The following is a 23,460-nucleotide window of genomic DNA, read 5'->3' as shown; positions in this document are numbered from 1 at the left end:
TCAATGTGGAAGATCTAGTTGCATTTCAGGGGACCACTGATGCATTGTCCAGCCTATCACCTAACCATCCTGATTCCCTAGACCTTTCCCTTGATCCATGGCCCCCTCCTGACCCATCTTCTCAGCCTCTACGTCCCATACCTATCCTTCCCTACCCATCTTCCTAGCCTTTACGTACCATACCTACCCTTCCCGACCCATTTTCTCATCCTCTACCTCTCATACCTACCCTTCCCACACCTAGAGAGGAAATAGAGGCTATTCTGGACCGTTAGATAATATCCACGTCGGACGGCGGGTTTCAAAAGTTCTTGGTCAAGTGGAAGTCACGTCCAACTTCAGACAGTACGTGGTTCGCTTAGGAGGAACTTCAGAGACTTGATCCTTACATCTCGGAGCGGTTCAGGAGTTTTGTTTCGCCAGTTGCGAAACCTTCGCAGCTGGGGGAGAATTGATGGAGACATCTCATGCACATGCACCCCCCGACCCCTCACGTACACAGGGAAGAGGGCCCCACCATTGATTTAGATCGATGACGACGTCCAGGGAGGGCCTTCTAGTTAGAAGACGGAGTTTTAGTTCGTTGGAGTGGGCCCGATAATCAAGTAAAGCCCATCATGGGATCTGATCGTGGCCCACTAGTCTGATTAAGCTCATATTTTAGGTTTTGTTTATCAGTGTTATTTAGAGTATCATGGACGGTTTAGATTTCTTTGATTAGTTTTTATTTTTGTTTACTTCATCGCCAAGTAATAGGTTGTGCATATGGCACGAGTTTTGAGGTATAGGGTTTTCCTATAAATAGGCACCCCTTGTGGGGTTTTTTTTTTTTTTTTTCTCATTGAAGTTTAATAAAAATTCTATATTTTTTCTATTCCTCTGAGATCTTGAATTGTGGAAATCCAATTGGGTGTGAAGTCCTCCCTTCATCGAAGGGCTAACTACCGTGGTGCGAAGCCATATCTATCCCGATCTAGCCATATCTTCTACCATCCATACTTCTCACCTTCTACACCCATCCTAACTTCGAATCCGTTAGTTTTTGCAGCAGTTTTTCTCCCTACAACCGATTTTCAGAATCTGGCCCTGCAGGAGGGCTGAAACTTCGGCAAAACACCACGCACAAACTGCGCATCCGATCGATACGAAACTCGGGAGTTTTGAAGCCCTCCTTTGGCCGACCAGAGCCAAGGAGGCGGTTTCCGGATTCGGGACCCCCTCGCATATGCGGCCAGGCCCTTGCGCACGTGCGTTAGGCCTGGCCCGCTGTTCGCACGTGTGGACTGTCGCTAGGTTCAGATTTCCTACCTATTTCATCCCTCTCATATCTATTTTTTATAACCCTAACCCTAGATTGCATCATTTTCAATTTGTTTGCCCCTTTTCTAATCCTATGGTTCTCTGAACTGAAACCGGTGAATGTCTTGGATTAGGGACAGATTGTTGTGCATGTGTGGATGAATTTACCTCTCTTTGAATATCGTTTGGTCCATAATTTTTATTGATCTAGCCTTAACATGTGTAGGCCTGGACCCGCATAGATTCCCCTTGATTGAATGTTTGAACTTTTGTGTGGGATATGGAATTTGTGTAATTGTTTATGAACTAATGTGATCTTAAGTTTGAAAATCTTGCACATCATATTTGAATTTCATGTCCTGCATCATTTGTGGTCCTAGCTTGGTGCATAATGCTCTAAGAATGTGAATAAAGCAGGTGTACTCACACACTTTTGGTGTTAGGGTTAATAGAGATGCATGTTGTAGGGCTTGTAATGAGTAGTTACCCTTGAGGACATCGGTTGGAGTCCGATTGATTATGTATGTTGCAAGAAGAATGGCTTTATCCCAATATGCTTTTGGTATTGACATGCCTATTAGTAATGATCTCTAGTAAGTGGCAGTTTTTACGTTTTGCCACTTCGTTTTTTTGTCGTTTAGAAGGGCACAAGGATTGAAATTCTATGCCATGATCTAGAAAATATTTTGTAAATCAAGGCGTAAAAATTCTTGATCATTCTCAGATTGAAATGTTTTAATTTTAATATTATGTTGGGTAGCAACCATTCGATTAAGCATCTTTATAATCAATGGGGCTTTGTCCCAACTCTTTAGGAGATAAATTCTTATATATCGTGAAACATCATTAATAAATGATTAGAATTTTTTGAAACTAAATGTAAATGCTAGTGTAGCAGGTCCCCATACATCTGTAAGTTGAAATGGATGCAACGTCTTTGTATTATTCAAGGAAAAAGTAGTTTGACAATATACTTGGATAACTGACAAGTTTCACATTGTGAGTTATCAGAAAGAAGATTAGATGAAAACAAGAGGACATGGACTATAGAAGAGATGGACAAGGAATCAAAAAGACGGAAAGTTCTCTTTCCTAGAGCTTTAAAGAGGGAACCATCAACCAATTTGATGTTATTGAAGATAGGTGAGAGAAGTATAGCCATCGGTCATACACATCATATAGTCAGATACCCAAATCAATGATCCAGGATGTTTGAGAGATGTGGTTCACAGAATTATAGTTGTAGAAGTGCATGACTTCCCTATTTGGTTAGTGGCAGAGATGGAGGCTTAGAGAGCTACAACTTATTGTAGCTCATTGATGGTTTTCTCCCTTGGTTGTCGGTCACTATAGGCGGGAAGTTTCTTCAATGGTGCTTACGTTAGCAGGAGACTTTGTTTTGACGTTCTTTGGCCGAAGATGATGATGAAGATCCTAACAATGTTTGTCTTTTTTCACAATGTATGCATCTGAGTTTATCTTTGACTACATTTCCTCGTCCAGTTCCTAGCTCCTAACCATTTTTAATGTAGTCTATCGTTGACCCTCTATGCGAATGTGGTCATATACAAATTCGAGGGTAGGAAGTAATTCTCTCCCAAGAATCTGTATACGTTAAGGTTCGAAATCCGAATGACGACCAGCGAGAAATTTAAAGATTCCCCGAGATTCCCAGTTGTCGTATTTGATTTTTCAAGTCTTCAAATTGTAGAATAACTGTTTGACAGTTGCTCAGTTCTTCCCATTTTTGGTTCAAGTTAGCAAAGTATTCTTCTACAGTTCTATACCTTGTTTGAGATTGTTAATCCGTGTCTAGTTGATAAAGGTGTGCCAAGTCTTCTTGGTGAGAGTACATTTTGGCTAGTTTATCCTATACATCCTTAACGGTTTTTAAGAGATAAAGACCACGACTAATATTGAGTTGCGTTGAATTTAGCAACCAAGACATCACAAGCCAATTTTCATTCTCCCATTTATTATAGGTGGGATAATCCTGATCGGGCTGTTTCTTGGTTATGCTCCAATGTACATTTGGGCTGCTTGGGACCACTCCAAATAATTTGTGCCATCTAGTTTTATTATAGTTATTATAAGACTAGGGTTGTCTGTGTATTCCATATCCATATGGAATCTAAGCGTGTTTATTTTCTCCCATTTAACAAAAGGAAAAAAAGAAGAAGAAAGAAAGAGAAGTGAGGAATAACACTTATTCGAAGTAACCCCTCAGCGTCTATCGAAGGTCCAAAAGAGAAAAATCGGCGTGTGGAGTCCCACTTGACAGATCTGGAAGCAATGAGTGGTCCAGGGGTTTGACGGTGGTCTGAGCTTCTAATCGGACCCCAATAAGTGGCCCACAGGGCACTTTCGGCAGTAATAGAGGCCCTTGGACTTGAACCTGGTCCCAGAAAGAGCCTCGAATAGAAAACCCTGTGGTCCAGGATATCAATGTATGTAGATTGGGAGTCGACGAGGAGATCTGGTGAAGGGAAAAGTGATTCCGGTGATTTCCAGCAGCCCTGGACAGTTCCCGGTGCAGTTCCGGAGTTGCTATAAGACTTTGGAGGTGCTTCCGGCAAGTTTAGGCAATGTTGGACTGCTCCCTATTAGTTCCAGAGCCAGTAATCAGATCTGGACTGATTTCTGACAAGTTGAGGTGGCTCTGGGGTGATTTCAGGCGAGATCTGGTGGCACAGGGCTGCTTCTTATGCAGATCCTACACCGGAAATCATTTCTGAATGGATTTTCGGTGAGTTGAGGTGTTCTTGGGCCGCTTATGATGCAGATCCGGTGCTGTACAGGGCTAGCCAAAGCTTCTATGGTGAGTTTTGCTTCCAGAGGTAACTGCCGATGGAGGAATCCCTTCCAGATGAGACAATGGTGCACTACAATTGCCTTGGTACGATACAAGATTTATCTCACTTTCACCATCTTACAGAGAGAGAAAAGGTCTGATCAACTTTCAAAATTGAGGTTTGCTATAGAGAATGGGAATAAGAAAGAGGAATGATTGGAACAAGAAAAAGAGGATGGGATCAAAGAAGCTCTGATACCATGAAACGTAATTGGAAATTAGAGGGAAAAGGGAGAAGAGGAAGAGAGAAGGATGTTATTTTGTATCCACCGGACCCTCTCTTCCTTAGTCCTTTATTTATAGAAGATAATTTTAACAAGAGGAGATGACTAATTACAATTAGAGGCTAAAAGAGATAAGAAAACAGAACCAATTAGGAAACCTGAACCTGGTCCTGTATACGGTGTAGGATCCGTGTACATCACAGGTGCTGTGTACACCTCAGGTGCACATGAATCTGTGTGCACTAACATATACCATTTATGTAGTTCAAGGTTTCTGTAGTATCTACATGTATTCCTCTACTTCAGGCCCTTATGCTTTTATAATTGCTATTCGCTATCTTTTAAAAAATAATATATCTTTCAATCTCATTGCTCAAATTGCCGCCTTTTCTTGCAAATATATTTTAATATCAAAATATTGTTTTTGGACAGTAGATAACAAGATCATCTGCAAGCAGCTACACTGTAGGCCTTGCAATTGGTTGCATTTGGACATGCAGAGGGTCTGATCATTGATCTGAAGTCTGAACTATCCATTTCAATCAGCACAATCTTCATAGGCCATGTAAACATCGCAGTGATAGGATCATCCTTGATTATCAGATCATTGCCTACCAAAAAAGGGCACTCGGGATCATTTATTGAAGATAGGTCCAATAATCTGAATCATCAATTTAATAGGACCCACTTGGATTGCTTTATGATCATAAACAATCACTTTGGTTCAACAATATTAACCATTGGATCAATGATTTGGAAAATGGATGTTCATAACAAAGGTGTCCAGCATTCAGATGGTTAGGATCATCCGATCAGTATGACTTTTACACAGTGGTGTTCAAAGAATGGACAGTCTAGGCTGGTGAAGGACCATCCACACTTCTAGACTGTACCAGTTGTTGCATTGCATGTGATCTTTACACATGATAGTGTATTATAATTAGAGAACTGATCATAAACACTACGTCTGGTACTGTACCATTGTTCCCAATAAGATGCACTTGTTTAGGAAATCTCTAACATGAAATTGATAGGCCCCACCATGAAGCTTCCCCTTCTGGAAAATCTGGCTGATCTGCTCACTGCATGCACCACAGCTGTATCTTGAGCCAGACCGTTGGTTGCCCATCGATTTTGACAGTGTGGCCCACCCAATGAGCCTACCAGCCTGATTATTGTGTCGGGTGATCTTCATTTTGGGGCATACTATTTTCATGGTATGATGTCCTACACAAGTGGTATAATAGTGGGAAAAGATGATAAGTCACTACAAGTAGTGGAACCTTGCCTGTAGTTGATCAGTTCTCTTATAATTATTTACAGTAGAAAAATATCCCAAAATATTATATAACAGTTAAAATCCCAAAACTCAGTGCTCCAGAGGTTTTGGACACACATGTCCATGTTGACATGGTGGAACAGAAGTTCCTTGTCTTCTTATGTAGATAAATATTTATTTAGCCCATACCAATAAAGAGAGTTTTTTGATAGGCCCTTGTTTTTTGTTTCTTGACCAGGTTTACACAAAGTGTGGAAGACGAGCCATGCCAACTATGATGATGGGGTCTGCGGCGGTATTTATAGATTGTGATGAGTGCTGGAAGCTGCTACTTGTCACAAAGAAGGGATCGATTTACGTGTGGGATCTTTTTAATAGGACCTGTCTTTTACATGACTCTCTATCTTCTCTCATTACTACAAGGCAGGATTCAGCTAACAAAGATACAGGTACAGCCTTTTCTGAGCATCAGTTTTTATTTTTATTAAAGTTGTTTTTTCAAAGGTTATTATTAGCCATTTTATGGGCACATTGATCCTATGCCCCTGGGATGTGAACCCCAAACTATGGGTGTATGGACCGTAGTGGTCCACATACCATATGTTCTAAAAGTGAATCTGGTCTGCAAAATATGGTGAATCGGCATGCCTATACATGGTTTGGGTTTATACTTCTGAACCTGGTTACTATGTGAGAACCTACCATTTGACACCTTCGCTTGTTAGCAAAAGTAGATGTGGCACATGCAATGCACATGGAGAGAGGAAGTGGTTTAAAAGATGTAGGATTGTGGGAGAGAAGTGGTTGCCAGAAGTCGCTACGATACATCCGAGTGTATACATTGGTCACTAGATCTGAAGTCCTTTTCAGCTATCCAAACTGCGTATGCTCATAGTGGATTACGCATACCCAAAAGAAGAAGAAAAAAAAAATCTCAAATTAGTATATTTTATCCTTTTGATCATTAAAAAGTTAAGGACATTGTCCATGTTCAGAAGAACAAAGTCAATGGTGAAAGGGTTAAAATATTCCAGTCTTAAAGTTTTTATTTTTTAGTTTGTCCCCCCAAGATAAGGCGCATCACATAAACATTTTGGATCATTGAAAGATTACCACAGAACCAATGGCTGAAATCCTGAACTATAGCAATATGTAGGTGCGTATTCTAGCAAACTGTCTCTAAAATGGGCTTCTTTGGGATTAGTCTCACTTCAAAAAAGAGGTGGGGACACCCCGTGTCTTCAAAAAAAAAACAAAACAAAAAAGAAAAAAAGAAAAAAAAGGGCTTCTTTGGGGAGGGTAATTGGTTTATGGGGGGACTAATTATCACATACACTTTACCATTTAATTGGCTTGTGTTTGTGGACCACTGCATATGTGTGACACCAACCCATCAAGATGCACCCCACCATGAGAATTGGACGTGCAAAAAATCAGGCTAATCCAATCATCACGTGGTCTACACCATGAAAATCGTTCTTTTAGCTTTTCCTATCCATTGTTTCTTGTGTTGTGGCGAGCCTAATGATTAGATTGGTGTTATTTTCAGGATGTCCCGTTTTCATGGTGGGCCTCACCTTTTGGATGGAATGGATATCACACAAACATTAGTGGGACCCACACATAAGTAGACTTGTCGTCATTTCTTGTCAAAATTTCTTATGTAGAGACATCTACCATATGGTCAGCTAAACGTTCATAATTCCATGTCCTTTACTATAAAATTTTGAACCCATCCCATGTCCTTTTTATAATGCAATGTTGATGCCACTCCAAAACTACTTGCAGCCTTGCAGGAAATTTTTTTCCCTGGTTTCTTGCGCAGTATATGGTAGAGATGACATGCTTATGTAGTATTTTTTCATGTATCAGGCTCGATTAAAGTTATATCTGCAAGGTTCTCGAGATCCGGTTCACCTCTGGTTGTTCTAGCAACCCGTCATGCTTTTCTTTTTGATACAAGCATGATGTGTTGGCTGAGGATAGCTGATTATTGCTTTCCTGGATCGAATTTCACAAGCTCTTGGAATTTGGGTTCGGTTCAAAGTGGTGAGCTAGCTGCTTTGCAGGTTGATGCTGGAAAGTTCTTAGCCAGAAAGCCAAGTTGGAGCAGGTTTGTATGTCTTCATGTTCTTGTTTATGAAAGAGAAAGACTACCCAGTAGAGTTTTTAAAATAAAGGGGGGAAAAGAGTCTAAAGGAGAAGGTAGGATTTTGGCCTCTCCCCATTTGTGCCAAAGTTTGTGAGAGTTTAACTGTTCTTTAGGTGGGCCAACCATGTATGTGCTGTGGCCCCAATGTCAGGCTGGATCTGATCATTGAGTGGGCCAGCCAGATGTCTAAGCCAAATGTGGATCATTGGTCGATTCTTTTCAGTTGCTTACAGCGTGTATGCGTCTGCCTGCATAATGATTTGACCAGCCTGATTTTCGTGCTATGCATGTACATGGTGGGCCCAACAGATTAACCCCTTGGATCTCGTGCATGTCTTACAATAACACGTTCATGTGATGAACCCCTTGGTTTTTTACGTTATAGTTATTACTTTTGTGGCTAACATTGGGGCCAGTATCCAGAAATGTTACTTATATATTCTAATATTTGATTTCTGGAGTTTTGCAAAGTCTGCATACACCAACCTGAAATGTGTGTGGGACATCCAACCTGTGCATCAGGTGAGCCCAATCATGTGACGCCTCTATCTTTGGGCCAAATCATTGACACAGTTGGGCCCACTTGATGCATGGCTGAATATGCCATGCATGTGACAGGTTAATTGATCTGCAGCTGCATGTCATGAGGTGCATGTGAGCGTTTCAAAAATAAATAAATTTGTGAGTTTTCCAACTAGTACCTGTTGAGTCTTGAGGTTGAGATTGTGAATTTGATTTTGGTGGCTTTTGACGCAGGGTGACAGATGATGGGGTGCAGACCCGTGCTCATTTGGAAGCTCAGTTAGCATCATCTTTGGCATTGAAGTCGCCCAACGAATATCGCCAATGCCTCCTGTCTTATGTACGATTTTTGGCAAGGTTAGTGCATTCTCATTATTTTGATGAGAGTTTTGTCTGTATTGGAAAGCATGTTAGTTCTTGGGGGAAAAAAGCCTTCTACTTGGGTGGTTGATATAGGTGCATCTCCACACTAGGGTGGGGTGGCCCACGACGTGGGGCTTGTGAGAGGCACGATGGCCACGGGGCGGGTCTCACTGTGGGACCCTTGAGATGCGGAATAGCCCACAAGGAGGTTTCGGTCAGGTTGCCTAGGAGGGCCAGGATAAAGGGATAATCTAGTGCTTCCCTTACAACTCTGGAGCTTTTGGTGCGTTGGCTGGTACTCCCTGCATTAAGTGGTATCGGAGCAAGAGACCAGTGTTCGAGTCTCCTTACTGGTTTAGGTGGATGATTCTGGTGCATCTCTACACTGGGGTGGGGTGGCCCACTGGTGGGGCTTGTGAGAGGCAGGATGGCCACGGGGTGGGTCCCATTGTGGGACCCGTGAGATGCGGTGTAGCCTACAAGGAGATCTCGGTCGGGTTGCTTGGGAGGGCCAAGATAAAGGGATATTTCGGTGCTTCCCCAATAGATCTGGAGCTTTTGGTGTATTGGTCAGTACTCCCTGGATCAGTGGCTTTACCTTCACAGTCAAGCTTTGCCATACCTACTTGCATAGATTGAAACCCACCCAAATGTGTCAATTTTGCATGTGATTGTGAGGTCTAACCCATCCATCAGGTGGGCCTAGTAGTTTAGCTCTCCTAGGCTTAAAAATGAGGACATTCTAGGATTTAGGTGGGCTAGACATCACCAGCCGTTAAAAAGATGGTGGGATCTAATGGATATCTGATTTTGATGCGTTGTGATTTGGTGCACTGAACTCAGTGCTCTCTATGTGCACATAATCTCTTCCCTTAGGATGCATTTGGTTGTACCAAATATCACGAAAATCATGAAATTTTATGATATTTGGTGCAACTAGAAGCACCCTGAATTTAAAAAAGAAAAAGAAGCAAACTAAACCACAAAATTGTGCCTATTTAAATAGGAATGCACTACAATTGTATAAAGTTATGTGAAGAATAGACAACTTGGAATTTATAAACAATGCATTACAACTTCGCAAAATGTAATTTATATATAGGTGCATTCACGAATGGCCGTGGTCCAATAATGCTCTACATTGTGATAGTTAAAAAAAGAAATAAAGCAAATGGACCACATTTTGAGGAAAAAAGACAGATTGGTCAGCTGGAATCTTCCTCTCTAGGAATCTTTGTGAGCACAATCCATCTAAGTCAATACCCTATCAAATCAAAGATCTTTATCACTGAACCATAGGTCCTATATGAGCAAATTGAAATCCCAATGGATGGTATGCGTATCTTCTGGTCGAGGCTCGTATATTTCCTCTTTTCTTGAAAGTGCTTTCTTTGCTGTCCATATAGAGATGTGCTCTGTATACACACTTGTGTAGGCCCATTGCATTCATGAGTATAGGTAATGTATGTATGTATGCACGTATCAGCTCCAAATAGCTAGGATCAGGCTATGATGATGTATGCATCTCACATTTTGAATATGTTTGTATGTATGTGTATGGAGTTCCTATTAGGTTGACGATACTGTAAGTTACTGTAAGGTTGAGCTTGGGTCCCACCAGACATCCACCCCATCCATTAGATGCATTCCCCCATTTTACATCTAGAGCCCAAAATCCAGCCTGATCCATGACTTAGGCGAGCCATACAACAGGAAACAGTTGAAAGCAGATGCCCACCCAATAAAAGCTTCTTGATTGTTTTTGGGGCTCACACAGGATGTGGTTTAGATATCTAACCCATCCCCTCGATTCGCTGCTAGATGAGGGTTCTCACCAAATTTCAAGCTATTCCAAAACTAATGTATTTATGTATGTAATGTTCGTTGTAATAGTATCATGAAATGTATCGACGACCGGGGATATGGAAACGTGTATTAATATCACCAATATTTGAAAAGGTATCAGTGATTACGGGAAACATGGAGAAAAAGGTAGATTTTTTCAGTGAAACTGCAGGAGATGCTAAAAGACACATGTTTACATATTTTAGAATCAAAATATTGTAATCGAGACAAAGATATTGTTAAGGAATGGGCTGCCGAATCTTTGGCTATGGTGTCGTCTATGACTAGGTAGATTTGTAACTAGTTTTCTTTTTTTTTTTTCTTTTTTCTTATTTATAAATTAAAAAAAAAAAAAAAAGGAACCATACATAATTAGTGTTGTTGTAAACTAGTGCAATAGTAACCAAAATGAGTTCATATCATACAAATGCAGGTAATAAACAATAAATAAGACATCCAAAAACTAAGGAAAATGAAAAGCATACCTACTCAGCTATCATTCAAACTCACACAGAGTTACAAGGCATGTTGAAGTCATCATCTCTTTTCTTACTTGGTTGGCCATGATGCCATTGTTCCACATGTCGATAGTATTGTGTTAAGGTCACCATCTGGTTGTACCAATAGAGGTGCTCTCTCAGGTATCTTTGATACTCATCCTCCTTGAACTATATAAGTATAATCTAAACATGGCTACTGCGTAATGTAACATGCTACAGTTGAGTAGGGTCTATAGGAAATGGACCGACTCCAACCTCAACTCCTGGATAGAAGTGAGTCAAATCATACAGATACCTGAATATCCCCCTCCATACTCATAATCGTAAACGCTTTCCTATGGTTGCCTATATCCATAGCTGGATGACTGTGATCGAGTGTCGTAACTGTAGTCATACTTGTAGTACCCTCAGTGTGCATAAGGTGGGAAGGAAGTTGAGCTCCCTTGCTCTGAGCTAATATCTATTGACTACAAGCTCCATGCTAGAGACTCCTCGTCATGTGGGACCTTCTTCCTACCCTTGCAATGCTTGAAATGCTAATTGCGCTTTTCTGCTCTCTCCTCCTGGCCTTGTTCCTGAGTGGCATGGTCAAAGTAGGCCTCAGTGAACTGGCTAATCACCAGCTTTGACATGTCGTGTAAGCCCCACCGCTGCTGCCTCCAGCCCTGACGCTTCCACCTCCACGCCACCACTGTCAGTGCTACTCACGTTGGACTGGCCTCCAACCCCCACTATCACCACTTCCATCCTCATCCTCATCCCTACCATTACTGCTGAATGGGGAAAAGTCTCATCATCATAATTCCTACTGTCATTGCCGAATGGGGATAGTCTCATCATCATCATTGCTCAAGACGACCCGACATCGAGGAGTTTGTTGTAATGATACCTCACAACCCTCATTAGGATGTATCAGGCTCCTCAACAACATGTCGAAAGAGTTGGCCTGAGCCCTCTGCTCATCCATTACCTAGTCGACGTCAATACCTAGAGACATTGCTCCACATTCCACTATAGCATGGCCTCCCTTAGCATCACTAAGATTTGCCTGTGCTCCTCAACATCAGGTCGAATGGGCCACGATGTGGCTCCATATGCTCCACCTATTGCTACCTCCTTTTCGACTTCATATTGTAGTGACAATATACGAGCTTCTTCAACTTCTCATAGCCTAATTTGTTCCTCTGGTTTGTGTGGATGAGCAACTATGTGCTCTAATTCTCTCATATGGAGAAGACAGTTTGGGTGAGCACATGGATCATTAGTAACTACAGCATGGGAATGTTGACTTAGTACATCGCTCACCACTCACTTGACAATCTATTAGAAGCATCTCTTAGTTGAAATGGAGAATGCATTAGCTCCATTACAAACCATATTATTTGAATACTTGAAAAAATACATATACTCACACGGTTTCATCACATCCCTAGATGCTCCTGCAATTGCTGTCAAAAACACACTTCAATCACAATCCATCATTATTAATCACCCATCTAATAGTAGGCTAGAAGAAAGTAAATGACTTAATTTATCATTACCTCATTCCTAAAATGTGCTTTGATCATCGACTTAGGGAATGGCTTCTTGTAGACCTGTTGGATTGCCATCTTTAGATCATTACTCCTAGAGCCGATGTTTGTAGTGGGAGTTCGGGTTGAAGTAATATACTGAAATTCAAAAAATATTTAATCAACAACATTAACATAGAAATAAAAGTAATACTTAATCAGCAATTGAGAAACTTACCAACTTGGTGACGTTAAATGTAAGAGACTTAGCAGCCTAGTAAAGTGGATGTCCGAGGGTCTTGTACCATCTATTGTCTTCAAGGTCAAGCACCAAGCACCATCCATGCAAATTAGGGATGCAGCCTGCCCTTCTATCATCGATCGCATAAGCTCATACATGGACTCTTTTGATGGCCACATCTCATTACCTATGGCCTTTAAAACCCTGTACATTGGAGGCAAGATGCCAACCACATCATGAACTCTATCCTATAATCCATCACTTAGCATTGTCCAGAACCCTCTATGCACTCTAGGTTTGTCTCTGATTCCACTCCATATATCTCTCACATCTAAAGAGATTTTCAGTCCCACCCTTTGTCGGTACAAGCTATATAGTGCAATAAAGTTCATGGTGAACTATGTCACCTTCGGTCGAATAACATGCCCCTGGCACTCATTGCGCATCATGACTAATAACCCGGAGTGGTTATATATGAAGTTCGTCACTCTCCTTGTTGCCTTTATGGTGGACCTAACCAACTCTCTCTGACTTAACAACTTAATCTTGAGGTCAATGCAGTGAGTCATGCACAAGGCCTAATAGAAACCTTACTTTTTCATCAACTTCTTTCCTGCCTTGATGAAAACACAACCATTGTCCGTCACAACCTACACCACATTCTTCAGGCACACCTCTCTAATCGCTCTCTTCGAATGGTCATATATATAGGAATAGGAGTGATCCTTTATGTGAGTGGAAGTATCAATAGATCCAAGAATTATCGGTTGCCCTCTATAGTAAATCATGAAGTTGATAATCAATAACTTCGTGGGCCTCGTCCACTCATCACACAACCCTGCCATCCCTTAGGTCTTCCAATTCAACTCCAAGTCCTCCACCCAATCGAACATCTCCTCATACTCTGTCAAGGTAGATTGCCAAAATCTCGTGGCATTGGAGGCTTCACGCCTTGGCCTCCAACGCAGTGGACAATGTCAATCATCTTATGGAATTGTGGCTCAAAATGAACCACCTAGCTATAACACTCCTTATGGTCTCCTTAATTCCTCCATTGCTCTATAAATCTTTCAATCTCCTCTACTTTCCACCCGTAATGGTGCATTTGGAACATGGACGCTCTGGGTGTGTTGTAGGCCAGGTTTGCTTGAACTAGAACCATCGCCGCCCCTACTGCTGCCCTCACCCTGCTCCCACCAACCTCATGTGTAAAGCCTCCAAACACCAACCTAGTTTCCTTAAGCCATCACCCTTACTCCCTATTCCAGCCATTGTGCAAAGTATCGGTATCACTACAAGTTTCACTGGCCAGGGATACGGAAACAATATCGATATCGTTGATAATCGGAAATGCAGAGAAACATGAGAAAGATGAAGGAATTTTCAATGAAACTTCAGGAGAGCTAAAATACACATTTGCCTAGTTAGGAATAAAAAAATTGCAAAAAGAACAACAGTAAAACCTCATTTAATGGGGACTGAAAAGCATGTGCCATCATAAGAAATAGTCTAATCATCCCATCCATCCAAACATCCGTTGATATTGTAGAATTTCAATAACTCACGATATTTTGCCAATAAATCATCAACAACTGGAAAGGAAATGAAAGATTTTAGTCTTGATATCGCGCATGTTGCAATAACAATAATATCGAGATATTATCAATATTATCAACGGCAAATTGAACACTGCATACAACCATGTGCCCGTAGAAAAAATTTAAATGGAATTCTTTTAACAAATATATATATATATATATATATATTCATATATTTTTTTGTGATTTCTCTATGTTGGCGATATTATTAAAATATCGCCGATACACTTGCGATACAAGCGTCACCTAGAATTTATATAGTTGAAAATATTGGCGATACATTAACGATATTGATACATTGGCAATACAAGCGACACCTAGAATTTACACAATTGAAATTATTGGCTATATCGATACGTTGGCGATACTTAGCGATGCATTTGCTGATATCTGGAATTTATGATACTACTGGTGTTATCGGTATTGCGACCAATGTTATCGGTATCGTCGAGCTGGAGATAACGATAATATCGGGGATAATTCGAACAATGATCCCAACCTAATGCCAAAAACTCATGCATGGTATTTCTGTACTCCATCCTTTCTCGCTTAGTAACACAATCCTCGGGATATGCCAGGCCCATATCATCATGTGCATCATCCCGCTCTTTCTCTATAGCCCCTAAACCCCACACAAGAACCCATGACTTGTCCTTAATATCCCTCTCCCATACTCGCTACTGCCACCTGTGTGCCTTACCCTTGCTCAACAACTTTCTCATTTCCATTCTCACCTCCTTTGAAACACTAGGGCAATCATCCACATCCTTGTCCCCCCTGCCAATTGCTCCTTTAACCTTGAAACCCCCCCATTCCACGCTCACAGTAGTTGCAAATTGTTCCAAATCCATTCCCCTCAGTTTGTCATCCATGTCTCCACCCGATGTCCTTTGCTCCTTTTCCCAACATTTTAATTTATGCTACTTATATAGAAATACAACAATAACATCATTAAGAACACAAACATCACTTAAAAGGTATTTCTAAAACAAAGAAAAAGGCATAAATACATCCATCCATCCATGCATACATACACATCCATACATGTCTATCCATCCATCCATCTATCCATCTATACATAGACTTATACATAAATAAATTCATACGTTCATCCATGCATATGTACATATGTACATGATCCATCCATCCATTCATGCTTGCATTGATACATACATTCATACAATATATAAACATACATCCACGATCCATCCAACCCTCCATCCATATATACATACATGCATACATGCATACAAACCTGATCCATCCATCCTTGCATACGTACATATACATATATGCATGATCCATCCATCCATCCTTGCATACATACGTACACATGCACCCATCCATTCATGCATACATGCATAGATTCATCATGCATGATCCGTTGCCCACCTATCCAACCATCCATTCATCCATGCACACATACATATACAAATACATTACATACATTTATGTGAAATTGCGCGCTTATCTAACACGATACCACAAAGCGGAAGCTTAGAATTATGGCTAAGTCCTAGAGGTGAATAGGACCCTTTAAAATTATTTACCAATTAGTTCAATTAAGCCACAAGGTGAAGTGGGTCCAAGATCATAGACAACTATATGTGCAAAATAGTCTATAATGTAAGATAGAGATATCTAGTGTGTGCAATGAATTAAACACCTAGCATACAATCTATCCATGCATCCATATAAATAAATCTAATCACAAGCATAAATAGAATTGCATACGCATATCAACAATTGCAAACACAACGAAATATGGTAGTTCAACTAAATCCTCACTCCAATCCCGGATGACGAACTCAAAATCGAGTTTTTCGGATTTCACTATTTCAATAGTTTTCTATAGGTTCACCATCACCCTTTACAATCCTACACAAGGACCCACGTACACATCCATCGGTGGCAAGGTCTTACTCTATTAGTCCTACACAAGTACTAATCCAAGTACACTCCCGCTAGAGGCTCACACAAAGACTACCATGTACACACTCGTTGGTGGCTCACACAGAGACTTACACGTTTACATCTGTTGGTCGCTCACATAAAGACTTAAACGTTCACACTTGTTGGTGACTCACACAAAGACTTAGGGCCTATTTGGATATGCGTTTTGGGATGTATTGTATTGAATTAGAAGTTATGATTTGACGTTTACCGTGTTTAGATTGGAGTGAATAGGAGTTGAATCCCATGCGTGCGAATACAAACTCCAGCCAAATTTTCGAACCGACGGTAGAGTATCGTCAGTGGATTCTGTTGCCGTCAATACTTCGTATTCATTGCGCTGTATTTGGCAGCGGATGAAAGTATGAAATTTGTACGATTACAAGATATCTGATACCAAACAGGCCACCCGACCCAATTAAGATTGTACAATACGCAGACATAATACGTCCCATCCAAACATTGATCTGTATAACGTATTGTATACTATGCCAAACAATACCTCTTATCCAAACATTGATTATTATCTGATTGATTTGGATGTATTCTGAAATCCGTCCAATGTATACTTGAACAGTACCCAAATACAATGCAATACAATACTATACGTGAATCCAAACAGGCCCTTAATCGAGTTTGCATCGCAAACTCTCTACCCAAATCTACACAAGAATTGAGTATACAATTGACTCAAAGCATAACTCTTACTAGTTTGATGAGCCTTGTTGATAGTGCATTTCTTGAGATGCTTCTTCACACTTGAATCGCCTTCTCCTTAGCTCCCCCGATCTTTGAAGTAATTCTTCTTCAGCTCCAAGATCAGCAACGTTGCAATTGATCTACCTATGAGGATGCCAAAGTAATGGAAGAGTGGGTTAGTCCAATCTCCTAATGGGATAATTGGTTTCAATTGGGGATTCATCTATATGAGCATTCTAGAGGATGATAGACAAATGATTTACCTATAAGATTAGTGTTTAACCTTTAGAGAATGCAAGAGAACATGTACATCTTCAAGTTGAGCTTGGAATGATCATATAGAGTGATGAATCACATGGAATATAACATGAACTCAATGGATTAGGGTTTAAATGAGGAGAATAAGAGTTGTATGCATAGAACCTCTAAAACCATAAAAATAAAAATAAAAACCATCTCATTTGCAAAAGTTTGAGTGCCCATTTTATAGAAAGAATGCTCCAAGGCAATGTTGTCGAATCGCATATGCGATCATGTGTGATCGCTTTTTTTTTTTTTTTTGAAAATTTATATATATATATATATATATATATGGGAAAAGGTACTATGCGCTCGACCTCACGAGTCCGTCCCATGAGGTCGAGCTGTGTGGGCCCCACCGTGATGCGTTTCGAACATCTACCCCATCAGTCAGATGCACCATTCTATCGTGGGCCTAGGTCTTAAAAATCAAGTCAATCCGTGACTTGTGTGGGCCACACCACATACAAAAGTGGGGAGGGGCCGTGCATCATTAAAACATTCATAATCATTTTTTGGGCCCACCGAGATGTGGTTTGCAAATCCAGCCCATCCATTATGTGTGTCCCACTTGGATGAGGGTTCAGACCAAGTTTCAGCAGCATTCAAAACTCAGGTGGGCCCCACCAAGTGCTTTTATATGTTTTAACGGTGTCTTCACATGATTTTAGATGGTATGGCCCACCTGAGTTCCGTATACAGCTGATTTTTAGGATATCCCATAATTTAGAGGGGACCCATCAAATGCACGGTGTTGATGGTCGACACGCATCACGGTGGGGCCCACAGCTCGACCTCACGGGAGCTTATCGTGAGGTCGAGCAGATAGTACCTTTTCCCTATATATATATATATATCAGGGAAAAATTTTTAAAATTGTAAAAAAATATAAGAAAATCAGGATAACTTTTCTAAGTTAATAAATAACTAATTTTACATATTTAAAATGCATTTGAAAGAGATAAAATCAATTAAACAATGAATTAAACATCAAGTCATTCACATTTAACAATATAGTTAGCAAGAAGTAACAACAAAATCAACAAGCTATTTATTTATTATGGTAGAAAATCAACAAGCTATCTTCCTTGAAACTTGAAAGTGCTTGAATCTTAATGGAATATGAGAGAGAGAGAGAGAGAGAGAGAGAGAGAGAGAGAGAGAGAGATCACTTGGAAGTAGGAAATACAAGAGGGGGAGATTAAGGCCACTTGTAATTAAGAAATGTAAGAGAAAAATAGAGTAAGAGAGTTTTGGAGTGGGAATATTGCAAATGGAGGATATTTGGAAGCTTTTTATAGTGAAAATGTTTTTTTTTTTTTTGTTTTTTTTGTTTTTTTTTATTTTTTATATACAAAAAAATAAAAATTCAATGTGCCATGGCCAATAGGCGATCGCACAGATCACATATGCAATCGCATATTTTCGCATATGCAACATATGTGATCGCATATGTGCCAGATCGCATATGCGATCTGCATATGGATATGCGCATATGCGATCGCACATGACAACAATGCTCCAAGGGATATATAATGGCTAGTTATCGATCGATCACTCGATTTGATCAACTCGAATTGATACTATTGATTGGATTGTCGATTCGATCGTCAATACCTTGAATTGAGCAGTTTTGATCATTGGACACTTTTGTGCTTTTTCGATTGAATTGATAGGATCTGTCGATCGAATTGACTCGAATCAACAGATCTGTCGATTCAATCGATAGACCTCTGAAATCCAATGATTTTGGTTTCCAACCATCAACAGCTTTGCACTTCTATAAGTCTAGCTGATCTTGTTCATAATTAAGTCTGAGGCTTGGGATGATGAATCAATCGTTTTGCTATTAAAGAGAATCATTTAGAGGCAAGTTGTTTTGGAATTAAAGGTGTTTAGGGTCAGAATCACCATGGCACCTCAATTTACCGGTATCTTCATGCCTTGATGCTGTAAGTCTTCGAGTCCTCGGATGTCTTCATCTTCCAATGGGGCTCAACCAACTCAAGACACATACTCACGTTATTGACAAACTGATGCACTTACAATATGTATATATGTATAAATTCATTTAAAAAAAAAAAAAAAACCTCTCCACATATAAATACATTATACATCCATGAAGAAAAATATTTAAAACGACAAATAATTGTTTATAAATAAACATTTTTTATTTATTTATCATATTTTTAAAAATCTTTGAAGTAATGTTTTTCTCGAAAATAGAAGATGCCATTCATCAACATCCATCCATAAATAAAAAAAGAAGTAAAACAAAATAGATAAATAATTATTCAAATAAAACAGATTTTAATTTATTTTTGTTATTTAAAAAAATTTTCTGAAAATTAAAAAAGTTTACATCAATCGATAGATCAGCCAACTCTCATCGACATAATAAATTTTGAGCTCTCAATTAGTAATTTTAGGGGAGAAAATGAGAAAAATAAGTTTTTTTTTTTCCAATTTCTACCTCCAAATGTTGAGATTTTCAACTCAAATCCATGTCAATGCATGAGAAGTGTGCATAGATATGGATTTGGGTTGAAATCATTGCTCAAATCTTAAGAAGAAAAAAAAGGTCTTTCTGCAAAAAATCTCACCATTGAAAATCCAGCCCACTTTCGCTCTCATTGCTTGAATCCTCCCAAAATTGAAGCCTTTTTTTTTTTCTCTCCAAGAATTCGAATAGCCATGGTTGAAAGTCTCACAACAGCTTTCCCCCCAAAAAACTCTCCCAAAAATAAAATGAAATTTTCTGACACGAGGAATATGTATACTGACTGTAGGCACAATACAATGAGGATATCGAGACATCGGCAATATGGCCAATACCAGGAAACAATGCAATTTCCAGCAGTTTTGGTATCACTGGGGTGGCAATACTGATAAGATCAGTGATAGACAATATTGCCAATATTTTGCTCAATGCATGTATGGATATTATGTATGCACACACACACACACACACACACACACTTGGGCATGTATGTGTGCATCTCACATTTAGAATCTTTTTTCTTTCTTTCTTTTTTTTTTAAAAAAAAAATATGTGGGAAACACATTAAGCTGTTCAAGTAGTGACCATTGTATAATTGCAAAATGAACGTTTCTTGCTATTATCTTCTTGCAGAGAAGCTGATGAGTCCCGCTTGAGAGAAGTCTGTGAGAGCTTTTTGGGCCCACCAACAGGAATGGCCGAGTCTGCATCCTCAGATCCCAAGAACCCCGCATGGGACCCTCATGTCCTTGTAAGGCTCTCTCTACAGCTTCATTTCTCAAACTCAAGTCTTTTATGAAATGACTCATTACAATCTGAAAACAAGCAAAATACACCGTTTACCCATTTTCTGATCTTTTTCATTTTTGATTGGAATGTAAACGAATACATGAAAATAATAATAATAATAATAATTTCTTGAACTCATTCAAGCCTTATTTGGACTTAAAAACCAGGTTTCTGGAAACCAGTTTTGTGGCCCCATGCTGGTCAGCGAACTTCGTTGAAATCAGAGCCGAACTTTAACCCAGTTTCTGATTCATTTTAGATTGGAATTCAAACAGATAGGGGGGGGGGGGGGGACAGCCATTTATCAAACTCATTTGGGCCTGGTTTGGACTTCAAAACTGGGTTTCTGGAAAACAGATATCAACCTGATCCAAAACTTCTGTGGCCCCCAAGAATGTTTGAGGGGCAGATGTTCAATCCCCACTGTTTCTTGTGGTTGGGCCCACTTGAGTTTTGGATCTCCCTTATGCTGGGGCTCATGTCATGAAACGAGCTGGCAAAACAGGTGGACAGAGTGGATATAGCCCATACATCACAAAGGGCCCCACAGCCCGGGGTTGCAGGGTATTCCTGTAATCCTGGGTTATGGGTAAGCCGCATCCAGTTTTGTAGCCCAAACGAGGTTTGAAATGTCCTGTAGAACCCGTTTACTGAATTCGTTAAACCCCATGATCATATACATTAACTGAAACTCACAACCGTATTTGTAAATTGTACAGGGAATGAACAAGCACAAGCTCCTGCGAGAAGACATCCTCCCGGCCATGGCATCAAACAGGAAAGTCCAACGGCTGCTAAACGAGTTCATGGATCTCCTCTTGGAATATGAAAGCAGTGAAACAAACCCGGAACAGGTGGACCCTGTCCTGCCTGTGAAGGATGACGGATCATGATGATAAGCAGGCCTTGCCCAATGACAAAGAAATCCCACATGGGGGGAAGGCATGAGAGGAAGAAATCATATATACAGGGAGAAGACATGATCCACCTCTGGTTTTGTATGTATATTTTACTTGATTAATCCTCTTTGGTCAGCAGAAAGGGCTTTTTGTGTGCCGGGAAAGCTTCAGATCGTGGTGCACTGTTTATTAATGTGGTTTATCATCACTAATCTCTTTTAGAGCTCGAGTGTCTATTAACAGAAGAAGCAGCCTCTCTTTTATAATTGAAATAGAATTTAATCTCTTTTTCTCTTTGATTAATTTAGCGGGCCCCAGTTTTACTATATGGTGATGATGACAGCAGCTGCCGTGTTGTTCTTCCCAGTGCATACATCTCTATGCCTCAGCGACGCCTGGCAATTACTCAGGTTGACCTGCCGGTGGCTGGATTCCTCTACCACACCTGTTTTGCACAGCATGTAAAATACCCAAGCTTGTGGGTCCCACCATGTTGTATATGAAAAATCCACTCTGTCCATGAAGTTCTATCCTCTATTCTAGGAACTGGGGCAAAAAAAGCAGCAAGATTCGGGGCTCAGGTTGGCCACACCACTAGGAGCAATGGGGATGGTATGTCAATCATAGGTTTGTGTGTGGGATTCCCAAGGTGTGTATCTTTCATCAGAACTGTTAATCAAGCGTTAAGTCACCAGGATGAACTGAATGGGCCCACTGAACTTAAAGAGGTTTTAGGAGCAGTTTTACATTGTTACCGTTGGTGTGGTCCAATTTTTATTGGGTTGGCCTTTGGTATATAGAGTTGAAATAATGGTTTTCTCATGATAGGAGTGGATTTCTATATTAAACATGGCAGGAATCGCAGGCGTGTTGTAGGCGTTTCCAGTCCTGGCCCAGCAAAACCTAGCCAGCAGGTCAGACGGTCTCGGGCTGAATTTATGGGCTTTTTTGGGTCAAAAGACATCGCCCCTTTAAGTGAACAGTGGGTCAGCTCGGTTTTGGGGTGCGGCCATCTCATCTCATGACAAGGGTTGTGTTCAGGCCTGGAATCTGGGCCGTTGCCAAATGGGGAACTGCTGCGTTGTGTAAATGTGATCCGGCCCGTCCATCCGGTTGGTGACTCTACTTTTGGCATTGATTCGATACAAAATTTAGGTCATGCCTTAGAATGCTAAATTCTTGTGTCCCTGGGCATGTATGAGTCTAATGCGGCTCGTATCAAATTGAATGCCTTATGATCTCAACCGTCAAAATAGACCGATTAAGATTGGATCTATGAATATCACCAACCATCGATCCTGAAGAATCATGTGATCGACGAAAGGGAGGGTTTATTCTTCTAATGAGTTCCTTTTATCTTAGGAGAAATGATTTTCAATTAAACATGTGATAGCGTGTATTGTTCAACAATAAGTCAATATCTATTAGAAGTAAAAACAATGTTGAAGCAGATAATACTAATATGTCTAGAGTAACTGTAATTGGCCGAAAAAGGAAATAAAAAGAAAATAAAAACAATAGTTAACAACAATTTGATCGTTGTTTGGTGAAATATCATGCTTCATTGGTATGAAGATCGTTGGACATGAAAGCTAGATTGCATGTTTAGTTTCTTCATGACAAGATGATCGTTAAAGATGATAGTCCATTCATCATGTGGCTAGGTTTTATTATGCGAGACAATCATGGTTTGTAGAAAGGATGACCATCTGTTTAGTTGGAAATGACTGTCTGTTTATTACACAGGTCCGAATTCCATAGCAAGATGGCCGATGGTGGGTAAACCTTCGGCAATCCATTTGTCGCATGGCTGGGTTCGTGGCGAAACGGTCATTAGGAATGACAGTACATTCGTTACACCATACAACTGAGCTTTGTGGATGAGTCAATCATGGTTAAATGATCAATCATTCATTACTTAGACACATAATTCAT

The 23,460-nt window shown here is 40.2% G+C and overlaps 1 protein-coding gene across 2 annotated transcripts in view; it reads left to right on the top strand.

Annotated features, from left to right (window-relative positions):
- The window catches only part of LOC131235592 (protein HIRA), a 40,621-nt gene extending 18,793 nt beyond the window's left edge, over window positions 1-21,828 (top strand). For both annotated transcript variants that reach the window (XM_058232817.1, XM_058232818.1), the window contains 5 exons: window positions 5,892-6,102; window positions 7,526-7,766; window positions 8,562-8,684; window positions 20,471-20,588; window positions 21,346-21,828. In XM_058232817.1, coding sequence (XP_058088800.1) covers window positions 5,892-6,102; window positions 7,526-7,766; window positions 8,562-8,684; window positions 20,471-20,588; window positions 21,346-21,519 — 867 coding nt within the window. In that variant the 3' untranslated portion in view covers window positions 21,520-21,828. The remainder of the gene's footprint in view (window positions 1-5,891; window positions 6,103-7,525; window positions 7,767-8,561; window positions 8,685-20,470; window positions 20,589-21,345) is intronic.
- Window positions 21,829-23,460: the final 1,632 nt, after the last annotated feature.

This window comes from Magnolia sinica, chromosome 19, assembly GCF_029962835.1.
Source record: "Magnolia sinica isolate HGM2019 chromosome 19, MsV1, whole genome shotgun sequence".
NCBI lineage: Eukaryota > Viridiplantae > Streptophyta > Magnoliopsida > Magnoliales > Magnoliaceae > Magnolia > Magnolia sinica.
Note: the sequence above shows the minus strand (reverse complement) of the source record. Positions and strands in the feature narration are given on the sequence as shown.